Source organism: Dendrobates tinctorius, unplaced genomic scaffold (genome assembly GCF_039654945.1).
Source record: "Dendrobates tinctorius isolate UK_male_01 unplaced genomic scaffold, ASM3965494v1 ptg000060l, whole genome shotgun sequence".
Classification (NCBI taxonomy): domain Eukaryota; kingdom Metazoa; phylum Chordata; class Amphibia; order Anura; family Dendrobatidae; genus Dendrobates; species Dendrobates tinctorius.
The window spans coordinates 15,791,938-15,815,712 of NW_027361728.1; the positions used below are offsets into that span (position 1 = coordinate 15,791,938).

General features: G+C 44.7%; 1 protein-coding gene across 2 annotated transcripts in view; it reads left to right on the forward strand.

Moving 5' to 3' along the window:
* LOC141092521 (T-kininogen 1-like) overlaps positions 1–23,775 on the forward strand; it is a 97,256-nt gene that overhangs the window by 19,126 nt on the left and 54,355 nt on the right. For both annotated transcript variants that reach the window (XM_073578742.1, XM_073578741.1), the window contains exons 4-7: positions 450–479; positions 14,623–14,798; positions 18,529–18,639; positions 20,708–20,792. In XM_073578742.1, coding sequence (XP_073434843.1) covers positions 450–479; positions 14,623–14,798; positions 18,529–18,639; positions 20,708–20,792 — 402 coding nt within the window. The remainder of the gene's footprint in view (positions 1–449; positions 480–14,622; positions 14,799–18,528; positions 18,640–20,707; positions 20,793–23,775) is intronic.

Consider the following 23,775-nt stretch of genomic DNA (forward strand, 5'->3'; position numbering starts at 1 on the left):
GGACCTTGTCACACAGCAGCTACTCTGACGACTCCCGCCTGCGTCCCTGAGTTCTGAGTCGCCAACTAGGTCGCTCGTCGGCGTCAAACACAAAAATGCATGCTGGCCAGTGGGACACCAGCAATCAAAAATGGCCCAGTTCATTCGAGCACGATCAGCGATATCACAGCGGGGGCCCGGTGGCCGCAATGTGTCACATGTAGCGAGATCACTGGCGAGGTCACTGTTGCATCACAAAACCTGTGACGTATCAGCGATCTCGCTAACGATCTCGCTATGTGAGACGGTGCCTTTAGACAAGACATTATTTTTACAGGCTTGGTTATTTAGGATATGGAAAGCAGCAATATTTCATCATTGAGTTTTGCAGGATTTCATACCAACATAAATTGCAATTATTGCCACGTGTTCAATATACTGTATTCTGACTGTATTTGCTTTTTTTTCAGAGGAAAGCACACAAGCCCCAGTCCAACCAGGTGAATATGCTTTTCATCCTCTATAACTATTTTGTTTGCAAAATATATTTCTAAGCTTGGTTTTAAGATATACAATATATTATACAGTGCATCACTGTGGGAAGTAAAGCATATCAGTTTCAAGATTATAAATCAATAAGGGGTGTCTAAATTAATAGAGCTTGCCAACCATAAGTCATCAGTGATTCAAATATATATACTGTATATATATATATATATATATATATATATATATATATATATATATATATATATATATATATAAAAAGAAAGGCTTGCCATATCCGAAACGTCGCCACGCCACTAGGCTATTAAACAGTTCACACCACTACTATTTTGGTGCTGCTTTTTCTTTTTTTTTGCTATTATCTAAGGACATTGAGGTGGCTGGAGGAGCGTGCACTGCTCTAAGGTATTTTGTGCTGTTCCTATTTTTTATGAGTTTGAAGGGAGCATACTCAACCATTTATGAATGAAATACAACCTTTATTAGAACTTAGCTAAAAACAAGACAACCACACAGAAAACCAACAATTAACCGTGTCACCTATGTTGGCCCTACACTGGGGCCCTGATAGCAACTACCAACCAGCGGAGATTGGCACCCTACACACAGTCGAGATTGGCACCCCCGCTCCACGATGGCTGACCCTGTTGCTCCTAAATAGCCCTGGACTGGTGCAGCACACAGTCACCCATTTAACCAGGAAAGGAGTGTAAAGGTGTCGCCGATATGGGTAGGTTAGGCAACAATAGAAAAAGTGCAAACAAGGGGCTGTAAACACAAGACATACCTGACTATACTGTTCCCTGTGACTGAAAACCTTCCTGTCAGCGGAGGTTGGCACCCTACTGGTCAGCAGAATGGCGCCCCCGCTCCACGACGGCTATCCCTAAAGTCCCTAATATGACTGATAAATCAAATAAGGATAGCAAAAACTAGATAGCCAGAAGGTACATTTTAACCCATTAGTCCAATATTGGCCCATATGAGAAAAATATATATATAATTCATGTTGATAACAATAAAAGGGTACTCAAGGTTAGTAGTTGATGAAGTGAAACCTCAACGCGTTTCTCCTATTCGGATCATCAGGAGGTAGATATCAGATGCTGTGTGAAAGCTGACCAAAATACCCCATATAAATAACCTAGCAGTCAAAAAAACAACCAATAGATGTTAACCACTCCTCCATATTACAGTGGGGCTAGGCATAGGTAGAAACATACAAATGGCCGTGCCCTTATACTCTATAAACTGCAAGCGGGCTTTGTGACATAGATGGATCAGCCCCTGATGGGTGGATGCAACTGTCAGTCACAATTGTAACCGATGGGTTAACAGACTGCTGGGCGGTGGTGGTTAGTGTGCATTCCACATGGAGCGCAAATGAGCTCACAGCTGTTATCAAATGCTGCCAGGAAGCAATGAGACTGAATGCGCTTCCTGTTCCACACATAAGGGCACAGGTCAGCAATGTACTGCGCATGTCAGGCATAAGGCAGGCTGCCGCTATAACCGCGCATGCCCCGGGTGTCTCCCGGGCAACAAGTAGCCACACACTCCACCCACAGCTGATAACTGTGGGCGCTATTACCGCACATGCCCGGAGCGTCTCCCGGGCAACAGGAAGCCACACATTCAACCCACCGCTGATAACTGTGGGCGCTATTACCGCGCATGCCCGGAGCGTCACCTGGGCAACAGGAAGCCACATACTCCGCCCACCGCTGATGACTGTGGGCGCATGCTCAGATGACTCCTTTCTATCACACCCGCCCTAGATGTCTCAACAAACATAAATAAATACCCCCAAGGTGTCTCTAGGGTAACAGGACGCGCCACCCGCTACACCAATCAATGATGGATAGGGCGCACATCCAAGAAACTCCTAACTGTTACATCTGCCCGAAGTGTCACTACATATATTATTGCCGCCATCCGCTGCACATACTCAGGCATATTAATGATGGCAAACGCAATGCCCAGAGTATCCCTGCATGTGTTATTACCACCATCCACTTATACATTCTCAGGGAATATTCTTGATGGAAAGCGCACATTATTCTGAGGGTGGACGCTGCCATTCTCATAATATAGACACTATATAGCAACGGACATTGTCAGTATTATTATATGTTAGAAATACATATAAGGGGGACAATAAATCTAAGTAATAAAGGGGAAAGGTCAAAAAAGTACAATAAAGAGATAAATAGATAACGAAATATACAAATATATCCATGAAATTAATTCCATATTTTTGATCACTCACAATAATTTGTGAATCCCCAAAAGAAAGGGTAAAAAATGTATCGTTTGGCAAGAAACTAAGGCCCTATCAACCACTGAGACCTTATAAAAAGCACGCATAAGACAGACTTTCATTTAGGCCCTTTGGCCCTATGGATTCCAGCCTGTGGATCCACATGCATGCTCTTTGTAATAATAATCTGTCAAAATTTCCACCTCTAGGGTTCTTTTTAACCACCTCGATGACAGAGAAACAAATCTCCTCCAGATTACCTTTGTGCATCTCATTCAGATGTTTTGCCAGAGGAGTGTCACAATCGTGCCTAATATCACCAATATGCTCACCCACTCTGCGCCGGAATTCCCTTGTGGTTTTACCCACATAGTCCTTCGGGCAACTACATGTTAAAAATAAATAATCTTTATTTTTTATATAGCGCTAAGATATTCCGCAGCGCTTCACAGTTTGCACACATTTTTCATCACTGTAAATTCCCTATCCGTATGTCTTTGGAGTGTGGGAGGAAACCGGAGTGCCCGGAGGAAACCCACACAAACACAGGGAGAACATACAAACTCCTTGCAGATGTTGTCCTTGGTGGGATACGAACCCAGGACTTCAGCACTGCAAGGCTGCAGCGCTAACCACTGAGCCACCGTGCTGCCCATCTATTAGACCCGAGGCCTTACAGTTAGAGAAATCTCTCTGATGGAATGTCCTACCATTTGAAGAACTTGTGATCGATTTGCATTGTTTCATATATTTACAGTTCACACAGTTTCCACATTTAAAAAAAACACAAGTTTTACGGTCTAGCCAAGTACCTGCTGGATTGGTTCTTCTGCAAAAACTATGTACCAAGTTATCCTTGATAGAATGCCCCTTTCTAAATGTTATCATGGGGCGCGGGCCTACAATCTCACTCAAGTCGGGATCTGATGTTAGAATATCCCAATGCTTGTTTAGAATCCCCCTAACTCTTTTATTCTGGCAATCAAAAGTGCCAATAATTCTGGTCACATCCAATATTTTCTCAGAACTCTTGGGTTTAGTTTGTAACATCTTGAATTGAGGCAAAATTATATGATTGTTCAATGATAGACCTAGGGTAACCCTTTTCCAAGAATCTCCTCTTCATATCTGCTGATTGATATTTAAAAGCCTCCATGTCTGAGCAATTTCTTCTTAATCTTAAGAACTGGCCTTTTGGGATACCACGTTTAAGTGCATCTGGTTGATGGCTATCCCAGCGTAGTAAACTATTTGTGCTGGTTGGCTTACAATATATTTGAGATCTCAAAAAGCCATCCTCCTCTTTCTGAATCAGAACATCAAGAAATGGCAAGGTGGTCTTACCTAATTCCTAGGTGAATTTCATACCAATTGTATTGTCATTTAATTCCTTGATGAACTCTAAGAAACCACATTCTGTCCCCTGCCAGATAATAAAAACATCATCAATGAATCTATACCATGTCCCAATATGTTCTTGCCACCATTTGGGTCCATCAGGGAAGATCAAGGTTTCCTCCCACCAGCCCAGGAACAACCCAGCATAAGTAGGCGCACAGGGACTGCCCATAGCGGTGCCCCTGAGCTGGTGGAAGTACTTCCTGTCAAATAAAAAGAAATTCTTGGTCAGGGTAAACCGTAATAATTCCAGCACAAATTCACTATGGGCCTTACATTGTATTGCTCTTGATTTTAAAAAGTATCCAATCGCCTCGAGGCCTAATTCATGTGATATATTACTATACAATGCCTCAACATCTATTGAAGCCAACATGGAGTTCTCCATCATCTGAATTCCCTCAAGCTTCAATAGGAGATCCGAGGTACCCCTAATGTATGACGGTAAAGCCAAAACAAAGGGACGGAGTATCCGATCAATATATACCCCACAATTTTGAGTAAGGGAGTCTGACCCCGAAACGATTGGACGTCCTTTAAGGGGGTAGAGTCCCTTATGCACCTTTGGTAAGGTGTAAAAGGTAGCAATCAGGGGTTGAGACGGGTATAGAAATTCAAACTCATTTTTAAATATTAAATTAGCTGTCTTTGCTGTTTCCAATATCTCTTTCAAATCACCCTTATATTTCATAGAGGGATCAGAATATAGAATTTCATATGTTTCCACATGAGTTAAAATGGAATTACACATTTTAATGTAATCCAGTTCAGCCATGATCACAAGGTTGCCACCCTTGTCTGAGGGTTTGATGATCAGCTCATTCCGATCCGTAAGTCTACTTAGTGCCTCCTGTTCACTAGCTGTGAGATTGGAGTTAGACACATTAGATGGTATTTTCCTTAAATCTTTTCCACCAGCCTAAGAAATATCTCCAAGACTTTACACGTGCTGCGCCAATTCTTTGGAATGCACTTCCCAGGTCAATACGATTAGTCCCCAATCCCCACAATTTTAAGCGTGCCCTGAAAACGCATTTATTCAGACTGGCCTATCCCTCAACACATTAACCTAATCTATCCCTATGTGGCACAGCCAAAAGTTTTACCAGAACCAGGTTCCCTGCATCATGTTCCCACATGCTTTATGCATCCATTAGCCCTCTGTGTCTGTACTGTTACACACTTAACATTATGGCTGGTCCATACAATCAGGGCAACTGTTACCACCCACCTTTCGTGTCTACCTCTTTCCTCATAGACTGTAAGCTTGCGAACAGGGCCCTCATTCCTCTTGGTATTTGCTATAATCTATGTGATTGTTATGCTGTAATGTCTATTGTCTGTGCAAATCCCCTCTGAAATGTAAAGTGCTGCGGAATATGTCGGCGCTATCGAAATAAAATGCATTATTATTATTATTATTATATCAATACTAGAGATATCAGACTGTGGAGTCATCTTAGTGCTAATATTTCTCAGATTTGTAAAAGGGCCACAGCCTTCCCTGGTGTCATTTTCTGCCAAAAGGCCTACTAACGCTCTGTACCCTTCAAGTTCATCCTTTTGTAACCCCAGACGTTCACATTCAATTTGATCATTACGTGCAAAAAACTTTTTCCATTTCAGTTTACGACAAAAGAGATTAATATGTTTTGTCCAATTAAAACAATCAAATCTGTTGGTGGGGACATAATTTAGGCCCTTTCTCAAAACACTATAATCCTCCCCGGTGAGGATGCAGTTAGATAGATTTATAATCTGGCCCTGGTTCACATTTATTTGGGTCTCAGATAATAGCCCGTTTTGGCATTCCTCTCTAAAAAAGAGGAAGAGGCAGTTGATGGAAAATTGTTTACCACATTGGAGCAGGGGCGCCAATCTCGGCTGTGTGTAGGGTGCCAACCTCCGCTGGTAGGTAGTAGGTATATTTAACGGGTCCCGTTGAAGCGCAAGTGCGTGAAACGGCCGTCGTCCACTCTCTGTACGTTCCTCCCGTGCCAATGCCTTTTAATCAATATAGAATTTTCACGACAGAACGGTGAGTGCCATCATTTTTTTTCTCTTTTGTACATAATAATCATATATATATATATATATATCAGCAGGGGATTATCACTACCCAGACTAGCTGTCCACCCGCTAGCATTGATTAGCAGATTTCTGTCAATATACAATGTACACAGAAAGCTGCTATTCAGAGGTGTAGGTAACATTAGCTTTGTGAGCTCTGCTGCATGCTACATCTTGAAACTATTTGTATCACAACTGCTAAACCCAGTAATCTAAGTGATATATCCTTGGAATCAGGGTCTCTTTTCCTTCTTCATGCTGCTCTTAGATGAGAAGTATTTGAGAATATGCGTCGGGTGTGTTTGGTGGGTGAGCCTTCTTATCCTGGGCTGCCATTATGTATATCACTGTACTGTACCTTCGATGGTCATTATGTAGGGGGTATGATATATTACGTTTGTTTATGCCTCTGCCTTTCTCTTTCGTCCCGGTGCCGTATCTTATTAGTGTATGTACGTATATTTGTAATATATGAAGGCACTGCTACACAACTTAGTGTATTACTACTCTTGTATCATGGTACTGCTACACTGTTATGTGTATTACCATGTCCTACTGAATGTAAATATGTATAATGTTTTGCTTTTGTAATGCTGCTATGTATAGTGTACAGGGTAAGTGTAGTGTTCAGGTTTGGCCACTAGATGGGGGTATTATAGCGTACAGAGCTTTCAGCTAGTGTATAGTATAGTAGGAGTAGGAAAACCAGTTAGTTAATAGTTAATTAGGAGGGGCATGCTGCAGGGTAAGCAGGAGCTTTTCCTGATCTGTAGTCAGTTCAGGCCAGAGTGCCCTTCTGTGAGCACGGGCCTAAGGGCCCAGGGTTAATACCCAATTCGCTTGTGTGAGCTGATGTGCTCAGAAATAATGTGGCAGCTCTGTAATATTCAAGCTAGGAGCTCAGTCTTCCACAGCACCAGGGCAGCAATGGGCAGTACAACAGGAATTCTCAGTTGACTAGGAACAAAGACTTGAGACAGCAGTGACAACATGGGGACACAGGTGGCTCCAGAATGTGGCAATTTATCACTTGGGCAGATGCCCTCAGATCCGGGGCAAAACGGCTGAGGGAACTTCCAAAAACAGTGAGTTTGAACCAGGAGGATGCTCTGTCATTGCAAGGGACAGTAGAGAAGGGCAGGTCACTCGCCATGTGGCAAATGACTCCGGGAGCTGATGATCTTATGTCTGGGGTGAAACAGACAGGTGAATGTCTTCCCATGGCAGAGCTGAACAGGGAGGATGATGAGGGCTTGTCTGGGATGGTCCGACCTGGGTACATGCTGTACAATGGTGAGAGCAGTGCAGAGAAAGAAAAGGAACAATGCAGTGTGAAACCTGTTGTTAATGTTGTGAAGACTATGGATGTGTTGTGTAGAGAGCCCAGTAAAGGTGTTCTTGTTAAAGTTGAAATGGGCTGTGTCTCAGTTAATGCAAATCTGCCTGAAGAGGGTCCCCTGAGGTATAGGGAAGATCCTGAAGGAGACTGACCTGAAGACACAGCCATGCTGACTAGTGGACATTATTTTCCTGTGAGGGGAGGTCAGTACATTAATGCCCAGGTGTCCTCGTCCATGACTACGGTCCTGGCCGAAACAATTATGTTTTTCATATGTTGTACATTTTGTTGTACCATCTTGTCTGGATATATTTAACCATTCCTTACTTTTTTCTACATTGTGCCTCGGTATTATCTCTTTACCTTTTTAGGAGTGTTTTCCCTTGTTTTTTAGCTCACCCACCAACATTTGTCATTTATGTCTACTGTGTTGGAATATTCATCATTTTGTGTTTTTTTAACTAATTTTGTAGCAAAAGTTATCAATTTTACTTCTCATTATTTTTCTGTCCTGCACCTTATTATTATTATTTGTCTCTGCTCTCAGATAAGGTAGCATAGATCTGTACTCTGTATTTGGAGTACGGATTTCCCAGCTGGATTTTTCATAGTGTAAGCTCAGTCTCTTTATATACAGTATAGCAGTCACAGTGAGAGGAGCGCAGGCACTGGGACTACACAGCGCACTCACTGTGACTGCAGCATGCTCTTCTCTATAAAACACACTATATAGTATACGCTCTTGTCATTGGGTCCATAGACAGCCTGTGGGTTTACCATAAAAGTGTGGTGCCCCTGAGGCTCAGTCGCCACAGAGGTACTGCACCTTCTCTTAAGGTGTAGTGCCCTACCGCCTAGGTAAGTTGGGAACTCCTTTCCACACTCCACACCTGCATCCCACACACAGGATAGTTCAGCACTGATCACATTGCGGCTCATGCTTAGAGGGTAGCAGAGCACCTCTGGTGATTCCTTGCTTCGTAACACACGATGTGCTGGGAGGTGGGTGGAGTTGAGATCCATATAAAAGAGGGGGAAGGTTTAGAATTGCAGGTCAGTCTGACAGAAGGCCAGTCGAGTAGGAAGTCACTCAGACAGGAGTGGGGATCCCTGGAAGAGGGATGGAGGAAGGAGTGCTGCAGCTGCCTCAGTGACCTGAGCCAGCTAGCACCGGAAAGTAACAGAAGGAGAAAGACGTAGAACTGCAACCTAAGCTTCCATAAGAGAGAGAAGGAATATCGCGGAACGAAGGCGTAGGAGAACAGAGAGAAGTTCTGGGTAGGAAGAGGAACCCTGCCTGTAGGTTCTCAGCGCAAGGCCGGGGCCCGGTCCCCAAGGTTGTATGGACACTTATGGTTCTGCAGCAGACACCGGTGGAGTAGTTGGCTGTAAATGCACTACTCCCATCCAAGACTTGGGACACAACAGCAACACGGATAGAGAGCCGGGATCCAGGAGGTCCCTGATCAGGCTACAGCTGTCTGTCATACAAGTGAGGTTCTAGGAACATCTGACAGGAGGGACTTCAGAGTAAGCACGGTACTGGAGTTCTTCACACTAAAAGGCGCAATAGAGGAGTCATTCAGGAAAGGCACATGTTGGCGGAGTGTTGGAGAGGAGAACCCTGACTTGCCCGGGAGATTGATTGAGTCTCTACCCCGGAGGACATGGCACGGAGGCAGGCACCAGTGGGTACCACGAACTATGAGTAAAGCTTTGAAACTGCAAGCCCTGGTGTCCTCCATTCATTCGCCGCTAACATCTTCAGCACCGCTACATCTGGATACCAGCATCTATACCATTCTGCGCCTCTCCTCATCCATTGCACCTACACTGCCCTGGGACTACAGCTCCACCTGTGGGGAGCTACACCATCTTTGCTGCACCACACCATCAGTCTCAGTGGATCTGTATGCAGCGTTGGCTCAACATCTTACTTGCCAAACACCACGGGTGGCGTCACAAACTATCCATATAAACTTTACTACTAACATTACCGCCATTGATATTGGGCACCCAGGGCCACGGACCGGGTCACAGCTGCCGCAACACATCCCCCTGACACAGGCCCGGTACCGGGTACCCCGCTGCCCTGGGTGTGAGGGGTGACCCAATTTTGGCGTCACGCACAGGATAAAGAGACCCGATGCCATCGGGTTCTGTGCGCCTGAAATTTGTGAGACTTTGTGTGCTTTTGAAAATGTGCAGAAGACCTGATTTAATAGACTGTAAAATGGACATTAGAAATGGCTGCTGGCGCGGAGAAGAAGGGCGTGAAGAGATGGGAGGTCCTCGGAAAAGACCGTGAAGAGTATTCAGCTTTCCCTGCCTGAATTACTATGTGACAGCGACATGGCCCACCCCCCGAAGGGTTCGTATACTGGCTTGGAATGGAGGCGCTGGAAGAAGACGCTGCACCCGGAAGGAGGGGCAGAATAAGCCAGTGGCGGGAAAGGGGCCAAGGCAGGAAGAAGAACGACAGAACGCCATTTTGGAGAGTGAGGGAAGGAGGCCTGCGGAGCGCGGGGAAACGGATCTCCCTGGCGCCATGGCTGACGGCTCCAACCCAAACTCCAGAATGAACCGCCAGCAACTGGAAGCCGAAATTGCTGAATTGACAGCCAGTCTGCAGCTGAGGAAGGATGCCTTAGAGAAGCTGAAACGACAGCACGCCCCGGCGGGGCCTACACCAGCGGTACCCTCTCCATCAGTACCTGCCGCCACCACACCGGACTGTCCCCGGGCAGCGCTGATCTTTACTTCTACCCTGACTGTCCGGCTAGGTGCCGCCTGCCCAAAGGAGTTACCGGAGGACCCGGGAGTGGAAGCAGAGCTCCCGCCCGGACCTGACGTGGCTGCGCAGGTCCCCGCAGAGACCCCTGCGGATCCGGAGCCACCATCCGCTCCATCAAATCCTGCACCGGAGCAGAGGCCGCACCGCCCGGAAGCCCCAGGTTTGTCGGATGTTCCTCCACCTGGGGAGGCCCTGGGGTGTACCACAGTTGCAGCGGCTGGCCAGGACGTCCTGGATCTGGTCTGGGACCGGGATGCCAGTGCCGTGGGTGAGGGCAGGTCCCGGGAAGAGTGGGAGGAAGAAGAGAGTTGGGCAGGATGTCGGGCCACCATCCGACAGCTGGCAGCGGAATACCGGGAGAGAGAGCAGAGAAAGAAGGCTGTGCTGGGCCCGGATCTGACCCAGAAGGAGAGGGCCCGGACTGGGCTTCATGGTCCCCAGGATGCAGCTGGATGGGGGCAGGTGCTGAATGTAAACCGAGAGAAGGAGTTCGGATTTATTGCGGACCCCAAAAGAATCATCAACCTGTTCTTTAACCGGCAGGAAGTGGAGTCCCATTTGAGGAGGGGGCATCCTGATAGAGACCTGCAGCCTGGGGAGTATGTGACCTTCACCCAGCATGAGGGACTCCGAGGGTGGTACGCCCTGAATATCCACCGTATTCCGGAGGAGTTTATTGAAAGGTACAAGCCAAAGAGACCTGTTGCTGCCCCTCCACCCACCGTTGCCACTCAGACTGCTCAGGTACCCGATCCTAGGAATTAGGCTGCTCTTGCATCACCTCCAGTTCAGCAGCCCAAACCAAAGATCCCTGGCTTGACACCGTGGGAAGAGGAGTACTTAAGGATTGCCAACGACTACTTTGAATCTGGTGACAGTTCCAGTTCTTCCAGAACCCCAGGAGGGGATCAACACTAAAAATTCAAATCTCGTTACCCAGGAGGGTTTGTTTGCACCAGTTGTGCCTTGTTTTTGCTATCATGTTTTTCTGGTAGCACTTTTGTTGCCCTGTTTTTGATTGGCAGCGTTGTTTCTGATTGGAACTGAGGAGATCATGGACGCTGTATGATCCAAAACTTTTATTGTAAATAGTTTGCACCTCTTTAGGTGCCCTTTCTTGGTTTTACATATAAAGACACTTTGCGAAGATAATGTTTTTGCATGGACACTTTTCGAAGATGATGTCTACCTCAAAGGACACTGCAAGAAATCCTGGCTGGGAGCAGTGTCCAGCACCTTACAAGAATAATTGTTGAATGTTTTACTGTGAAGTATTTGATAATGTGTTTTATAAGAATAGTGATAACAGAGAAATGGCTTTTATAGGAACAATTAGGAATGTCTGATCTAGAGATAAGTGATGTGAATAAAGAATTGAAAGTAGACAGGTGACGGACCAGGTACTTGCAGTCAGCGTCTTGCGTCTAGAAGAGACAGTGAAAGTAGAGAAACAAATGTGTACTAGAGAAGAAAAATGTGTTACAGAGAATAGCACATTGACTTGAGAATTGCACTTAGAATTAAAAATTTTAGGTAGGATTTAAGATAGAATTGATTGTAACGTTCAAGATGAGTGCCTCCTATACTAGGAAGATTAGTATAAGAAAAGTTTGCTATGCATTACAAAATTTTTGTATGTTTCTTTGCTGTTTACTTTGTTATCGTGCAGCCCGCGGATGTGCTGTGTTTAACGGGGGGGTATGTGGCGCCCCTGAGGCTCAGTCGCCACAGAGGTACTGCACCTTCTCCTAAAGTGTAGTGCCCCACCGCCTAGGTAAGTTGGGAACTCCTTTCCACACTCCACACCTGCATCCCACACACAGGATAGTTCAGCACTGATCACATTGCGACTCATGCTTAGAGGGTAGCAGAGCACCTCTGGTGATTCCTTGCTTCGTAACACACGATGTGCTGGGAGGTGGGTGGAGTTGAGATCCATATAAAAGAGGGGGAAAGTTTAGAATTGCAGGTCAGTCTGACAGAAGGTCAGTCGAGTAGGAAGTCACTCAGACAGGAGTGGGGATCTCTGGAAGAGTGATGGAGGAAGGAGTGCTGCAGCTGCCTCAGTGACCTGAGCCAGCTAGCATGGGAAAGGAACAGAAGGAGAAAGATGTAGAACTGCAACCTAAGCTTCAATAAGAGAGAGAAGGAATAGCGTGGAACGAAGGAGTAGGAGAACAGAGAGGAGTTGTGGGTTGGAAGAGGAACCCTGCCTGTAGGTTCTCAGCGCAAGGCTGGGGCCCGGTCCCTGAGGTTGTATGGACACTTATTGTTCTGCAGCAGACACCGGTGGAGTAGTTGGCTGTAAATGCACTACTCCCATCCAAGACTTGGGACACAACAGTAACACGGATAGAGAGCCGGGATCCAGGAGGTCCCTGATCAGGCTACAGCTGTCTGTCATACAAGTGAGTTTCTAGGAACATCTGACAGGAGGGACTTCAGAGTAAGCACGGTACTGGAGTTCTTCACACTAAAAGGCGCAATAGAGGAGTCGTTCAGGAAAGGCACATGTTGGCGGAGTGTTGGAGAGGAGAACCCTGACTTGCCCGGGAGGTTGATTGAGTCTCTACCCCGGAGGACATGGCACGGAGGCAGGCACCAGTGGGTACCACAAACTGTGAGTAAAGCTTTGAAACTGCAAGCCCTGGTGTCCTTCACTCATTCGCCGCTAACATCTTCAGCACCGCTACATCTGGGTACCAGCATCTATACCATTCTGCGCCTCTCCTCATCCATTGCACCTACACTGCCCTGGGACTACAGCTCCACCTGTGGGGAGCTACACCATCTTTGCTGCACCACACCATCAGTCTCAGTGGATCTGTATGCAGCGTTGGCTCAACATCTTACTTGCCAAACACCACGGGTGACGTCACAAACTATCCATATAAACTTTACTACTAACATCACGGCCATTGATATTGGGCGCCCAGGGCCACGGACCGGGTCACAGCTGCCGCGACACATCCCCCTGACACCGGCCCGGTACCGGGTACCCCGCTGCCCTGGGTGTGAGGGGCGACCCAAAAGCGCTACAGGATCCTCTCTACTGCACAACTCTCTCAGTGACTGTATAGCCTACCTGAAAACAAAAAGAATCTGTTGGAGGAGAGTCAAGGGGCCCATGTGCACATCAAATTGTCAGCCGGTCGCACCGGGTGCTGCAAGTTCAGACTATTTTTATCTAGTGTGTATGTTGGATTTTACTTTTATGCAGACAGCATTCGATTTGAAATTGTAGATGAGCACATTCTTAATTAAATAGGTATTGTTAATTCTAATATAATTGTCTTATTCATAGAATAGGACATAAATATCTGATAACTAAAGGTCTCACCTCCAGGATCCACACTTGAATTAAAGTGAACCTGACAGCTGATACGTGCTGATAATCTATAGGCATCATGTGTCAGACACTGGCTGTATGATCTCAGCTAGTATGTTTGACTCTGAAGCTCCACCACATTTCAGAGAAAAATATAATTTAAAGGCAGCTCTGGCGAGTGGCGACTAGTCGGATCGGCTGGTCCTTGGTGGCTTCTCCGCACCTGCTGCCTTGGAGTGACAGGTCACTTCCTATACCGATACATAGGGAGAGAACTGTCACTCCAAGGCTGCGGGTGGATAGATGCCATCGTGGACTTGTCTCCAGTGTGGTTCAGTCCTTGACAGGTCTTAAAGTATATCTTTCTCTGAAACACCGCAGCATTTCAGAGTTAAACATACTTGGCTATGATCATGCAGATAATGCCTGATATATGCTGTACGTGGATCGGGCAGCATGTGTCAACTGTCAGGTCCACTTTAAGAGTATGACTTATATTCACTGAGCACAATCAAGGCAAAGAATGATTGGACTTACCTCTGTGTTATGCAGCATCCTTGCTTGTCTCTTTTCATAACTCCCATAAAAACAGAATAGAGAGAGACATATATTTGTGCTCCCTCCATTATTTTTTTCACTTGTGAATATGCTGTAAATGTACTTGAACAGAGTACCGTTTCAGGTTAAATTTATGTACAATACTAAACGGGGCTTTATTGTGGAATTATAAAGTGGATTTTTGGCATGTTTGTGTTACATTGGCGATAAATGTCATATAGGACATTGCATGGCATTTAGTAGGGGGTCGCCACAAAACACTAACGTGTACATAACTCTTTAACGCTGTTAATTATAGGGTAATGTCAAGAACATTGATGTGTAGAAGAGAAGGGGTAGCGCCGACGCCTAGATCTTATAATTATTTTATATATTTTCAATATTTCTAGTTGTGGAGCCGATTGTGCAGGCTGTCCAATACCACCGGCTGGGAAGCTATCGTGTCATAGACACCAACAGTGAGATACTGTTACCAATCATGCAGTCGGCAATTGAAAAAGTGAACAGAGAGGTGAACCACCAATTCCACTTTGGTCTTGAAAATCTGACAAAGGCGGAGCAACAGGTCAGAAAAAACTTTTCCACTAGGCATTGTATTTACAAGAACCAGAGGCGTAGTTAGGGGATCAGTTCAGGAGAAGTGAAACACATATCAAAGTATCTATGTTTATAATTACGGTGGCTCAACCTAATCATAATGGGGTAAAGTGGAACCTCAGCAAATAACCATGCTGCTACTGAACAACTTTTCCAAAGATCACAACTGATATTACCACCATACAGTGGGAAATATCAGTCCTGCAGAACATATTAATAAATTACCGTATATTAAATATTAAGTTAGGGGTGACATTCTTTCTAATGGAATTGTTAACTGTTCCCATCTTGCCATCTGGCTCAGAATGAGAACTTCTTCCAGACATGACTCGTCTGCAAAGTTTATAATAAAGTAATAATGCCTCCAGTATACCCCTTTGATAGTTACAATACACTGAGTGCCCCTATAATTATTTATTTATTTTACTCATTTATATAGCACCATTAATTCCACAGCGCTTTACAAACATTATTGGCACTGTCCCCATTGGGGCTCACGATCTAGAATCCCTATCAGTATGTCTTTGAAATGTGAGAGGAAACCCATGCAAACACAGGGAGAACATACAAACTCCTTGCAGATGTTGCCCTTGGTGGCTGCAGTGCTTACCACTGAGCCACCATGCTGCCCATATAATGTAATAATGCTTCTTAATTGCCCTCTTAACATTTAATAATGACTCCTGACTCCCCAACACATACAGTAATAGTGTTCCCTGATACCCACGACACAAAATAATAATGGCCTTTGAGTCCCCCCAACATAATGTCCCCTGAGTTCGATACCCCTACACACAGCATGATCTTCCACAGAAAGAATGATCCATCCCACACAGCATGATCCCTTCTCATATAGATTAATCCCCCACACATGGCACGATCCCTCACACACAGCATAATCTCCCACACACAACATGATCTCCCACACACAGCATGATACCCCACTCACGGCACAATCCCCCACATACAGCATGATACCTCACACATAACATGATCTCCCACACACAGCACGATCCCTCACATACAGCATGATACCTCACACATATCTTGATCTCCCACACACTGCATGATACCCCACTCGCGGCACAATCCCCCACATACAGCATGATACCTCACACATAACATGATCTCCCACACACAGCATGATACCCCACTCACGGCACAATCCCCCACATACAGCATGATACCTCACACATAACATGATCTCACACACACAGCATGATCCCTCACACACAGCATAATACCCCACACAGAATATGATGCCCCACTCACGACACAATCCCCCACATACAGCATGATACCTCACACATATCATGATCTCCCACACACTGCACGATCCCCCACATACAGCATGATACCTCACACATATCTTGATCTCCCACACACTGCATGATACCCCACTCGCGGCACAATCCCCCACATACAGCATGATACCTCACACATAACATGATCTCCCACACACAGCATGATACCCCACTCACGGCACAATCCCCCACATACAACATGATACCTCACACATATCATGATCTCCCACACACAGAACGATCCCCCACATACAGCATGATACCTCACACATATCATGATCTCCCACACACTGCATGATGCCCCACTCGCGGCACAATCCCCCACATACAGCATGATACCTCACACATAACATGATCTCCCACACACAGCAGCATGATACCCCACTCACGGCACAATCCCCCACATACAGCATGATACCTCACACATATCATGATCTCCCACACACAGAACGATCCCCCACATACAGCATGATACCTCACACATAGCATGATCTCCCACCCACTGCATGATACCCCACTCACGGCACAATCCCCCACATACAACATGATACCTCACACATATCATGATCTCCCACCCACTGCATGATACCCCACTCACGGCACAATCCCCCACATACAACATGATACCTCACACATATCATGATCTCCCACCCACTGCATGATACCCCACTCACGGCACAATCCCCCACATACAACATGATACCTCACACATATCATGATCTCCCACCCACTGCATGATACCCCACTCACGGCACAATCCCCCACATACAACATGATACCTCACACATAACATGATCTCTCACACACAGCATGATACCCCACTCACGGCACAATCCCCCACATACAGCATGATACCTCACACATATCATGATCTCCCACACACAGCATGATACCCCACTCACGGCACAATCCCCCACATACAGCATGATACCTCACACATAACATGATCTCCCACACACAGCACGATCCCTCACACACAGCATAATACCCCACACAGAATATGATGCCCCGCACTACCCTATTGATTGAAACAAATTTACATAATACTTCCAACATCATCAGTGCAGAATTATTCCTACACCTAATATCTACATTACTCCCATTATTGCAATCATTATGATGTAAGAGAATTATTTCAAGTGTAGTAAAGGGTTAGGGTTCATTCAGATGTTAGTGATTTTTCATCAGTATTTGTATGCCAAAGCCAGGAGTGTCTCCAAAACACAGAACAGGTGTCAGTCTTTCAATTAGCCCGGGGTCACACTCGCGAGAAACTCACACAAGTCTCATGTCTCAATTCCCGGCACTGCCGCCGGCACTCGGACCGGAGCGCTCAGCTGCATAGAAATACATGTAGCCACACACTCCGGTCCCGAGTGCCGGCGGCAGTGACTGATATTGATGCGAGACTCATGCGAGTTTCTCGCAAGTGTGACCCCAGTCTTATATTCTCTATAGATTCCACACCTGGTTTTAGCATACAAACACTGATGAAAAATTACTGACGTCTGAATGAACCCTTATTCCCATCTTCAGAAATGAGTAATGTGTTTGCAAATACCGTGTATTGACGTTCGAGATTCGTCTGAGTTACCCGCATGTGTGATCCAGGCCTAATGAAAAGGTTTTGCTCATTGCATTGAAGACTTTTACACATCACTGTAAAGTTAAAAGGATAAAATCTACACTTGTGTATCATCGATTTATACATAGAGCATTACTTTAAAGTAAATCTTTCATCAGGCTTTTGCTACCTAATCTGAACGCATCATGATGTAGAGGCAGAGACCCTGATTCCATCAATGTATCTCCTACCTGGCTGCTTTGTGGAGTTTTCATAAAATCAGTATTTTATCAGCAGGAGATTATCACTAGATAACTACTTAGCCTGCTATCTGATAGTCAAGCCACACCCCCATCACTGATTGGCAGTTTTCTGCTTATGCACAGAATTCACATAAAGCTGTCAATCAGTGGTGTGGGCGGGGTGTAATGCAGGGCTCAGTGTTCAGAGAACTGCTAGAGCTGCAGAAGATTAAATAGTTTTTAATCAAAATTGCAGCAAGCTGGCCAGTAAGTGGCACATCCCTGAATTTATGGTCTCTGCCCCTACATCATGCTGCTTTCAGATAGGGTACCAAAAACCTGGTGACAAATTCCCTTTAAAGCACTCCTACATATGAACATTGTCATCTAGCTATAGGATATGTAATAACTTACTAATTGCTGAGTGCCCAACTACAATATGTTGATTGAGGAGCAGAACCTATCATTTCAATGCTCATCCCTCCATTTAGATACAGAACTCACTGTAATATTCTGATATCCAAATGACAGTAATTTTTAATATACTTTTTTTGTACTATTTTTACGTACAATATTTTATGTGATTAGGTTGTAAGTGGATGGAACTACAAACTGGAGTATGCAATCAGGCAAACTAATTGCTCTAAAAGTTTATTTCCTAAATGGATTCCAGAAGAATGTTCCATAGACATAAATGGGGTAAGTGGTTAATTGAACTGTTCTAAATGTGTTGACGTCTACCCATCTCTGTTTTCGACCACATGCACACATTCGGTATTTAGTGGGTTTTCTTACATCAGTATTTGTAAGCCAAAACCAGGAGTGGGTGATAATACAGAAGTGGTGATGGGTTTCTATTATACTTTTCCTCTGATTGTTCCTCTCCTGGTTTTCGCTTAGTAAGGTAAAATACAATCATTGCTCTAGTATAAGGCGATATCAGAAGTAATGAACTCCAGTCCCAATTTATGATTATTAATAAGCGCGGGAGGATGATGTGAATGCGAATACATGATGTTACCGCTCATGCTATTGTAGTTTTCTTATGGCAGCACTTATCATATACCGAGGATGTCAGCACATTAGATTGTTGGCTGTACATGTCATTGAAAATAAATATATGCTTTTTCCTCATGTAAATGCCAATATTCTCCTCAATGTGGCGTTGTTTGTTTTGCCCTTGGATCTCTACGTTCCTGAGATATAGCCCCCTCCTCCCTCTATGTAAATCTAGTCTCTTTAGCTAAGTGGGTGGGCTTCTTAACTCTTCTCTATAGGTGGCTTAATGAGTAACATGCCCAGGTGACTAACAAGAGCACATTTATATACAGGAAAGAAAGGGACATATCTCAGGCATAGAGAGGCACAAAAATAAAAAAAATTAACAATGACAGTTTCAGTAGAAACCAATTTAAAAAGAAAAATTTGAGTTAAGAGACAGATCCACTTTAAGGCTATGCCTCCATGTTGAGCGTTTGGTGAGTTTTTGATGCTGTTGAATTTCTGCACCAATTATTTAAATGAGTGTGCGTTTTTTTATCATGCATTTTATCACATTTTTTAAAATAAAGCTGATTTGTTCTTGATACTTCCTGGTATTTGGCTTTGACAAAGCGTTATTGATATACTTAGGTGCAGATTGCATGCATTTCTGAAACGCACTAAAAACGCAGTTATCTGCGGATTTTCCGCATCTAATGCAACTCTAGAGGGAAAATCCGCACAGAAAACTCAGCGTACCTCCAAGACAAATTGACATGTTGCAGATTTGAAATCCGCACCGTAGATCAGTTGACGGTGAGTAAAAAAAAAAGCACCATGGGCAGGAGACTTCTATAATTCCGACACTGCATTTATGATGCAGCAACTATACACAATGTCAAAAATGCGCCAAAAGCTCATCGTGGGAACGTAGCCTTCATCATTCATTTCATTATCTCCCACAATCTATGGTCATCTTTAATCTATGTGCACACGTTGCGTTTTTTTAAGCATTTCTGCCGCTTTTTTGCAGCCACGGAAACGCTTAAAAAACGCATCCCCATGCAATCCTATGGGATTCCGCAGTTGCTGTGTCAATGCTGAGGATTTTACCGCTGCGGAATCACATAGCAGTAAAATCCGCAGCATGTCCATCATTTCTGCGGAATCGCGGCGATTCCGCCTCCATAGGATTGCATTGAAACGCTAACTATACACATGTGGCTATCCCCACCATGCGTAAAGTGAGCGCTTTATGTGCGGATGGTACCCAGGGTCTGGAGGAGAGGAGACTCACCTCCATGCCCTGGGTACCATATTCCTGTAAAAAATAGCAATAAAATAAAAAATAGGGATATACTGTACTTACCCTCTGTCGGCCCCCGGAGTCCTCCCGCCTCTCAGCCACGCTGCCAGCATCTTCCATTCCCAGGGATGCCTTGCGACAATGACCCCTGAGGTCATTCGCGTAATGCATCCCTGGGAACGGAAGATGCTGGCAGCGTGGCTGAGAGGCGGGAGGATTCCGGGGGCCGACAGAAGGTAAGTATATCCCTATTTTTTTAATTATTTTTAACATTCTATCTTTTACTATTGCTGCTGCATAGGCAGCAAGCTAAAAACGCTTGTGTTTTGCGGGAAAACGCATGCAAATTCCGCATGCGCTTTACCCGCGGCAGGGAGTTGCGGAAATGCTGCGGACATTTCCGCAGCATTTCTGAAACGTGGGCACTTAGCCTTAGGGTGCATAATTTCAGTTTTCCTTATTTTGTCATTCTATTTACAGCAAAATGGCCACTGTCTCACCAATATGTTTGTGACACCAAATGAAGAAATCAAGGATATATATTTGACTTGCCAGTCAAGCACAGGTAAGATTAGGCAGAGGACAGAGGACTATTACCCCCATATGGCTGCCTACAATTGCTGAAATATAATATCAGGATAATAAAATACATTAGGAGCGCTTGTTTTGCACATTGAAATCCTGAAGGAGAATCATCCATCCCATCTCCCAATGTCGTTCACCATTAAACTTAAATTGCATTTCTTTGTTATAGTCATGATGAGGTCTCCAGCCTAAAGTTACCCAAATCCCCTCAAAAGTCTCCTGTGCAGTAGCCTCCAGTGTACCGAAATGGACGGACCAAATCTTATATCCCATCTTTTTCCACTTTTTCACAAGAAAAATGTATCTTTGTAGTAGATAGAAAAATATTAAATGTTGAGAATTCCCAGTGGTTGATACCGTTTAATGGCTAACTGAAAAGATGGTAATAAATAACAGCATTAGAAACTACTCAGGTCTCTTCATCAGACATAGTATAACACAAAATCTGAAGAGTCACATATTTATACCAAACCGGACACAGGAATAATGCAATAGTAAGATTAGTGATGTGAAGCAAAACCATCAATATGGGAGAAATAGCTGGGGCAGTAAACATATTGTTACCTTTATATCCACTATTCGTTGCCTGAAGCCAGAGAAATCCATCCTTTTTGCAACATTCAAATAGGCATTAAGTGCTTTGTCATGCTAAGAGCACTTAAAGGGAATTTGTCACCAGACTTTAACCCCCCTAAATTATTTATATGCACATGTAGCGCTTTCAAAGGCAAGTCCAGCAAGACCTTTGTTTCACAAGCCCGTTCCTGGGCATTGACTGGGCAACGATGTACAACCAGAAAACAGGCAATCATGACCCTTGGCACCCTTGGATATATAGAGTGGCTGGGCAGCTCATGCACACTAAAATAGTGAAGCAAGTACCCTTAGATGGGCATCTTAGGCTACTTTCACACATCAGGTTTTCGGCGTCAGGCGCGATCCGGCGTCGTGCCAGAGCGCCGGATCCGGCAAATATTTCGTAAAACCGGATGTGACGGATCCGTTTTTCTGCCGGATCCATCTTGTTCTTCACAGACAAAACCGGATCCGTCTCATCCGGTTCATCCGGTTTTTGTTCCGTTTTTCGACGGATTACGCCGGATCCGGTTTTTAAAATTGACCCTTGTGGCCTTCTGAACGGGATTGGCTACTGAAAAACTATATATAGCGTGTTCCTACAGCCCTTCTTTGACAGGTTGGAGAGGAGAAAGTGCAGGTTGGAGAGAAGAGCAAGTGACTGGCGAAGATGGTTGTTGTCATTGGAAATATTTTGAAGAATTTGGCGGATTTTACAGCGGAGGCGAATCGTTTGAGGGTGATTGTTCTGGAGAAGGAGAGAGCGAGACAGCAGCGCATCAGGCATCGTAGACGACGTTTGTGGATCCACCCCATCACAGCCAAGAGAATGACGCGTGGGGTCTATTCTACACTCTGCATGGACCTTAGACGAAACCCGGAGAAATTTTTTGGATATGTTAGGATGAAAATGGAGAATTTTGATTACTTGGTGTAGCGCATTGCACACCTCATATGAAAAGCGGACACCTATTGCCGCTTCTCCGTTTCACCCGCAGAGCGTCTGATGGTGACTTTAAGGTAAAGCCACATTTATTGGATGTGCTCGCATCAGAGCACACTTTCACTGCAATCTTGTTGGAGGTAGTTTGTATCTCCAAGTGTTATAGCTGAGTTTTGGTATGTAATGCTGTGATTTTAAACTAATTGATTGTTTTTTAATTCCCCACAGATTTCTTGCAACTGGAGAATCCCTTTCGTCACTGCATTTCCAGTACAGACTCGGGATTTCCACCATATCTGGAATAGTGAAGTACACATGCCGTGCACTGTGGGACTCCTTAGCTGAAGAGTTTTTACCAGAGCCCACAACAGAGAGGTGGATTGAAATTTCAGAAAAGTTTCAACAGATATGTCAGTTTCCCAACTGCTTGGGCGCTGTGGACGGGAAACATATCCGCATTTTAAAGCCAGCCGGATCGGGATCGGAATATTTCAATTACAAGAAAATTTTTCCATTGTCCTCATGGCCATCGCTGACGCGGAATACAAATTTATTGCTGTTGATATTGGGGCCTATGGCCGCTCCAATGACTCTCAAGTTTTCAAACTGTCTGCCATGGGGCGTAAACTGTATGGAAACACCTTCCAGTTCCCACCCCCTAGACCGCTGCCGCAAACATCTGGTCCACCTATGCCATTTGTCTGTGTAGGGGATGAAGCCTTCCAGCTGTCAGAACACCTTTTGAAACCGTACTCTAGCAGAGGATTGTCAAGAACAAAACGCATTTTAAATTACCGCCTCACAAGAGCAAGAAGAATGGTTGAATGTACCTTTGGTATTCTGACAGCCAAATGGCGGGTCCTATTGACTGCGATCAACCTCAAGACAGAAACTGTGGACGAGGTGATCAAAGCTTGCGTGGTACTCCACAATTTTGTTATCTGCAAGGAACCCATTTCCATTGAGGACACCTCTGAAGAAACCACCTTGCAAAATTACCATGACATTACCACTAGAAGTTCTGTGACGGTTTCAGTAATGAGGGACAATTTTGCACTATACTTTATGTCACCTCAAGGCAGAGTACACTGGCAGGATGACAGAGTGTGAAAGATTTGTGCCCTTAACCAAACTTGTGTACCAACAGTATATACCTTTGCCAACCAAAGTTGGCTATCTTGTCATGGTCTTACTATTTTTACCTTTAGGCCACAGGTGTGTACCTGGTTGTGTTTTATGCAAAGTATTTCACCTTTTAACAAAAGTTGTGTACATTGTTAGGAAATCACCAACAATAAACACAACTTTTTAGGTGAAATACTTTGCTTCCAACACAACCAGGAACACAACTGTGGCAAAAAGGTAAAATTTACCCACAGTTATATACCAGGTTTTGAATACCTTTTGACCTTTGAAATTATTTAACCTTTTTTTGTAAACATAT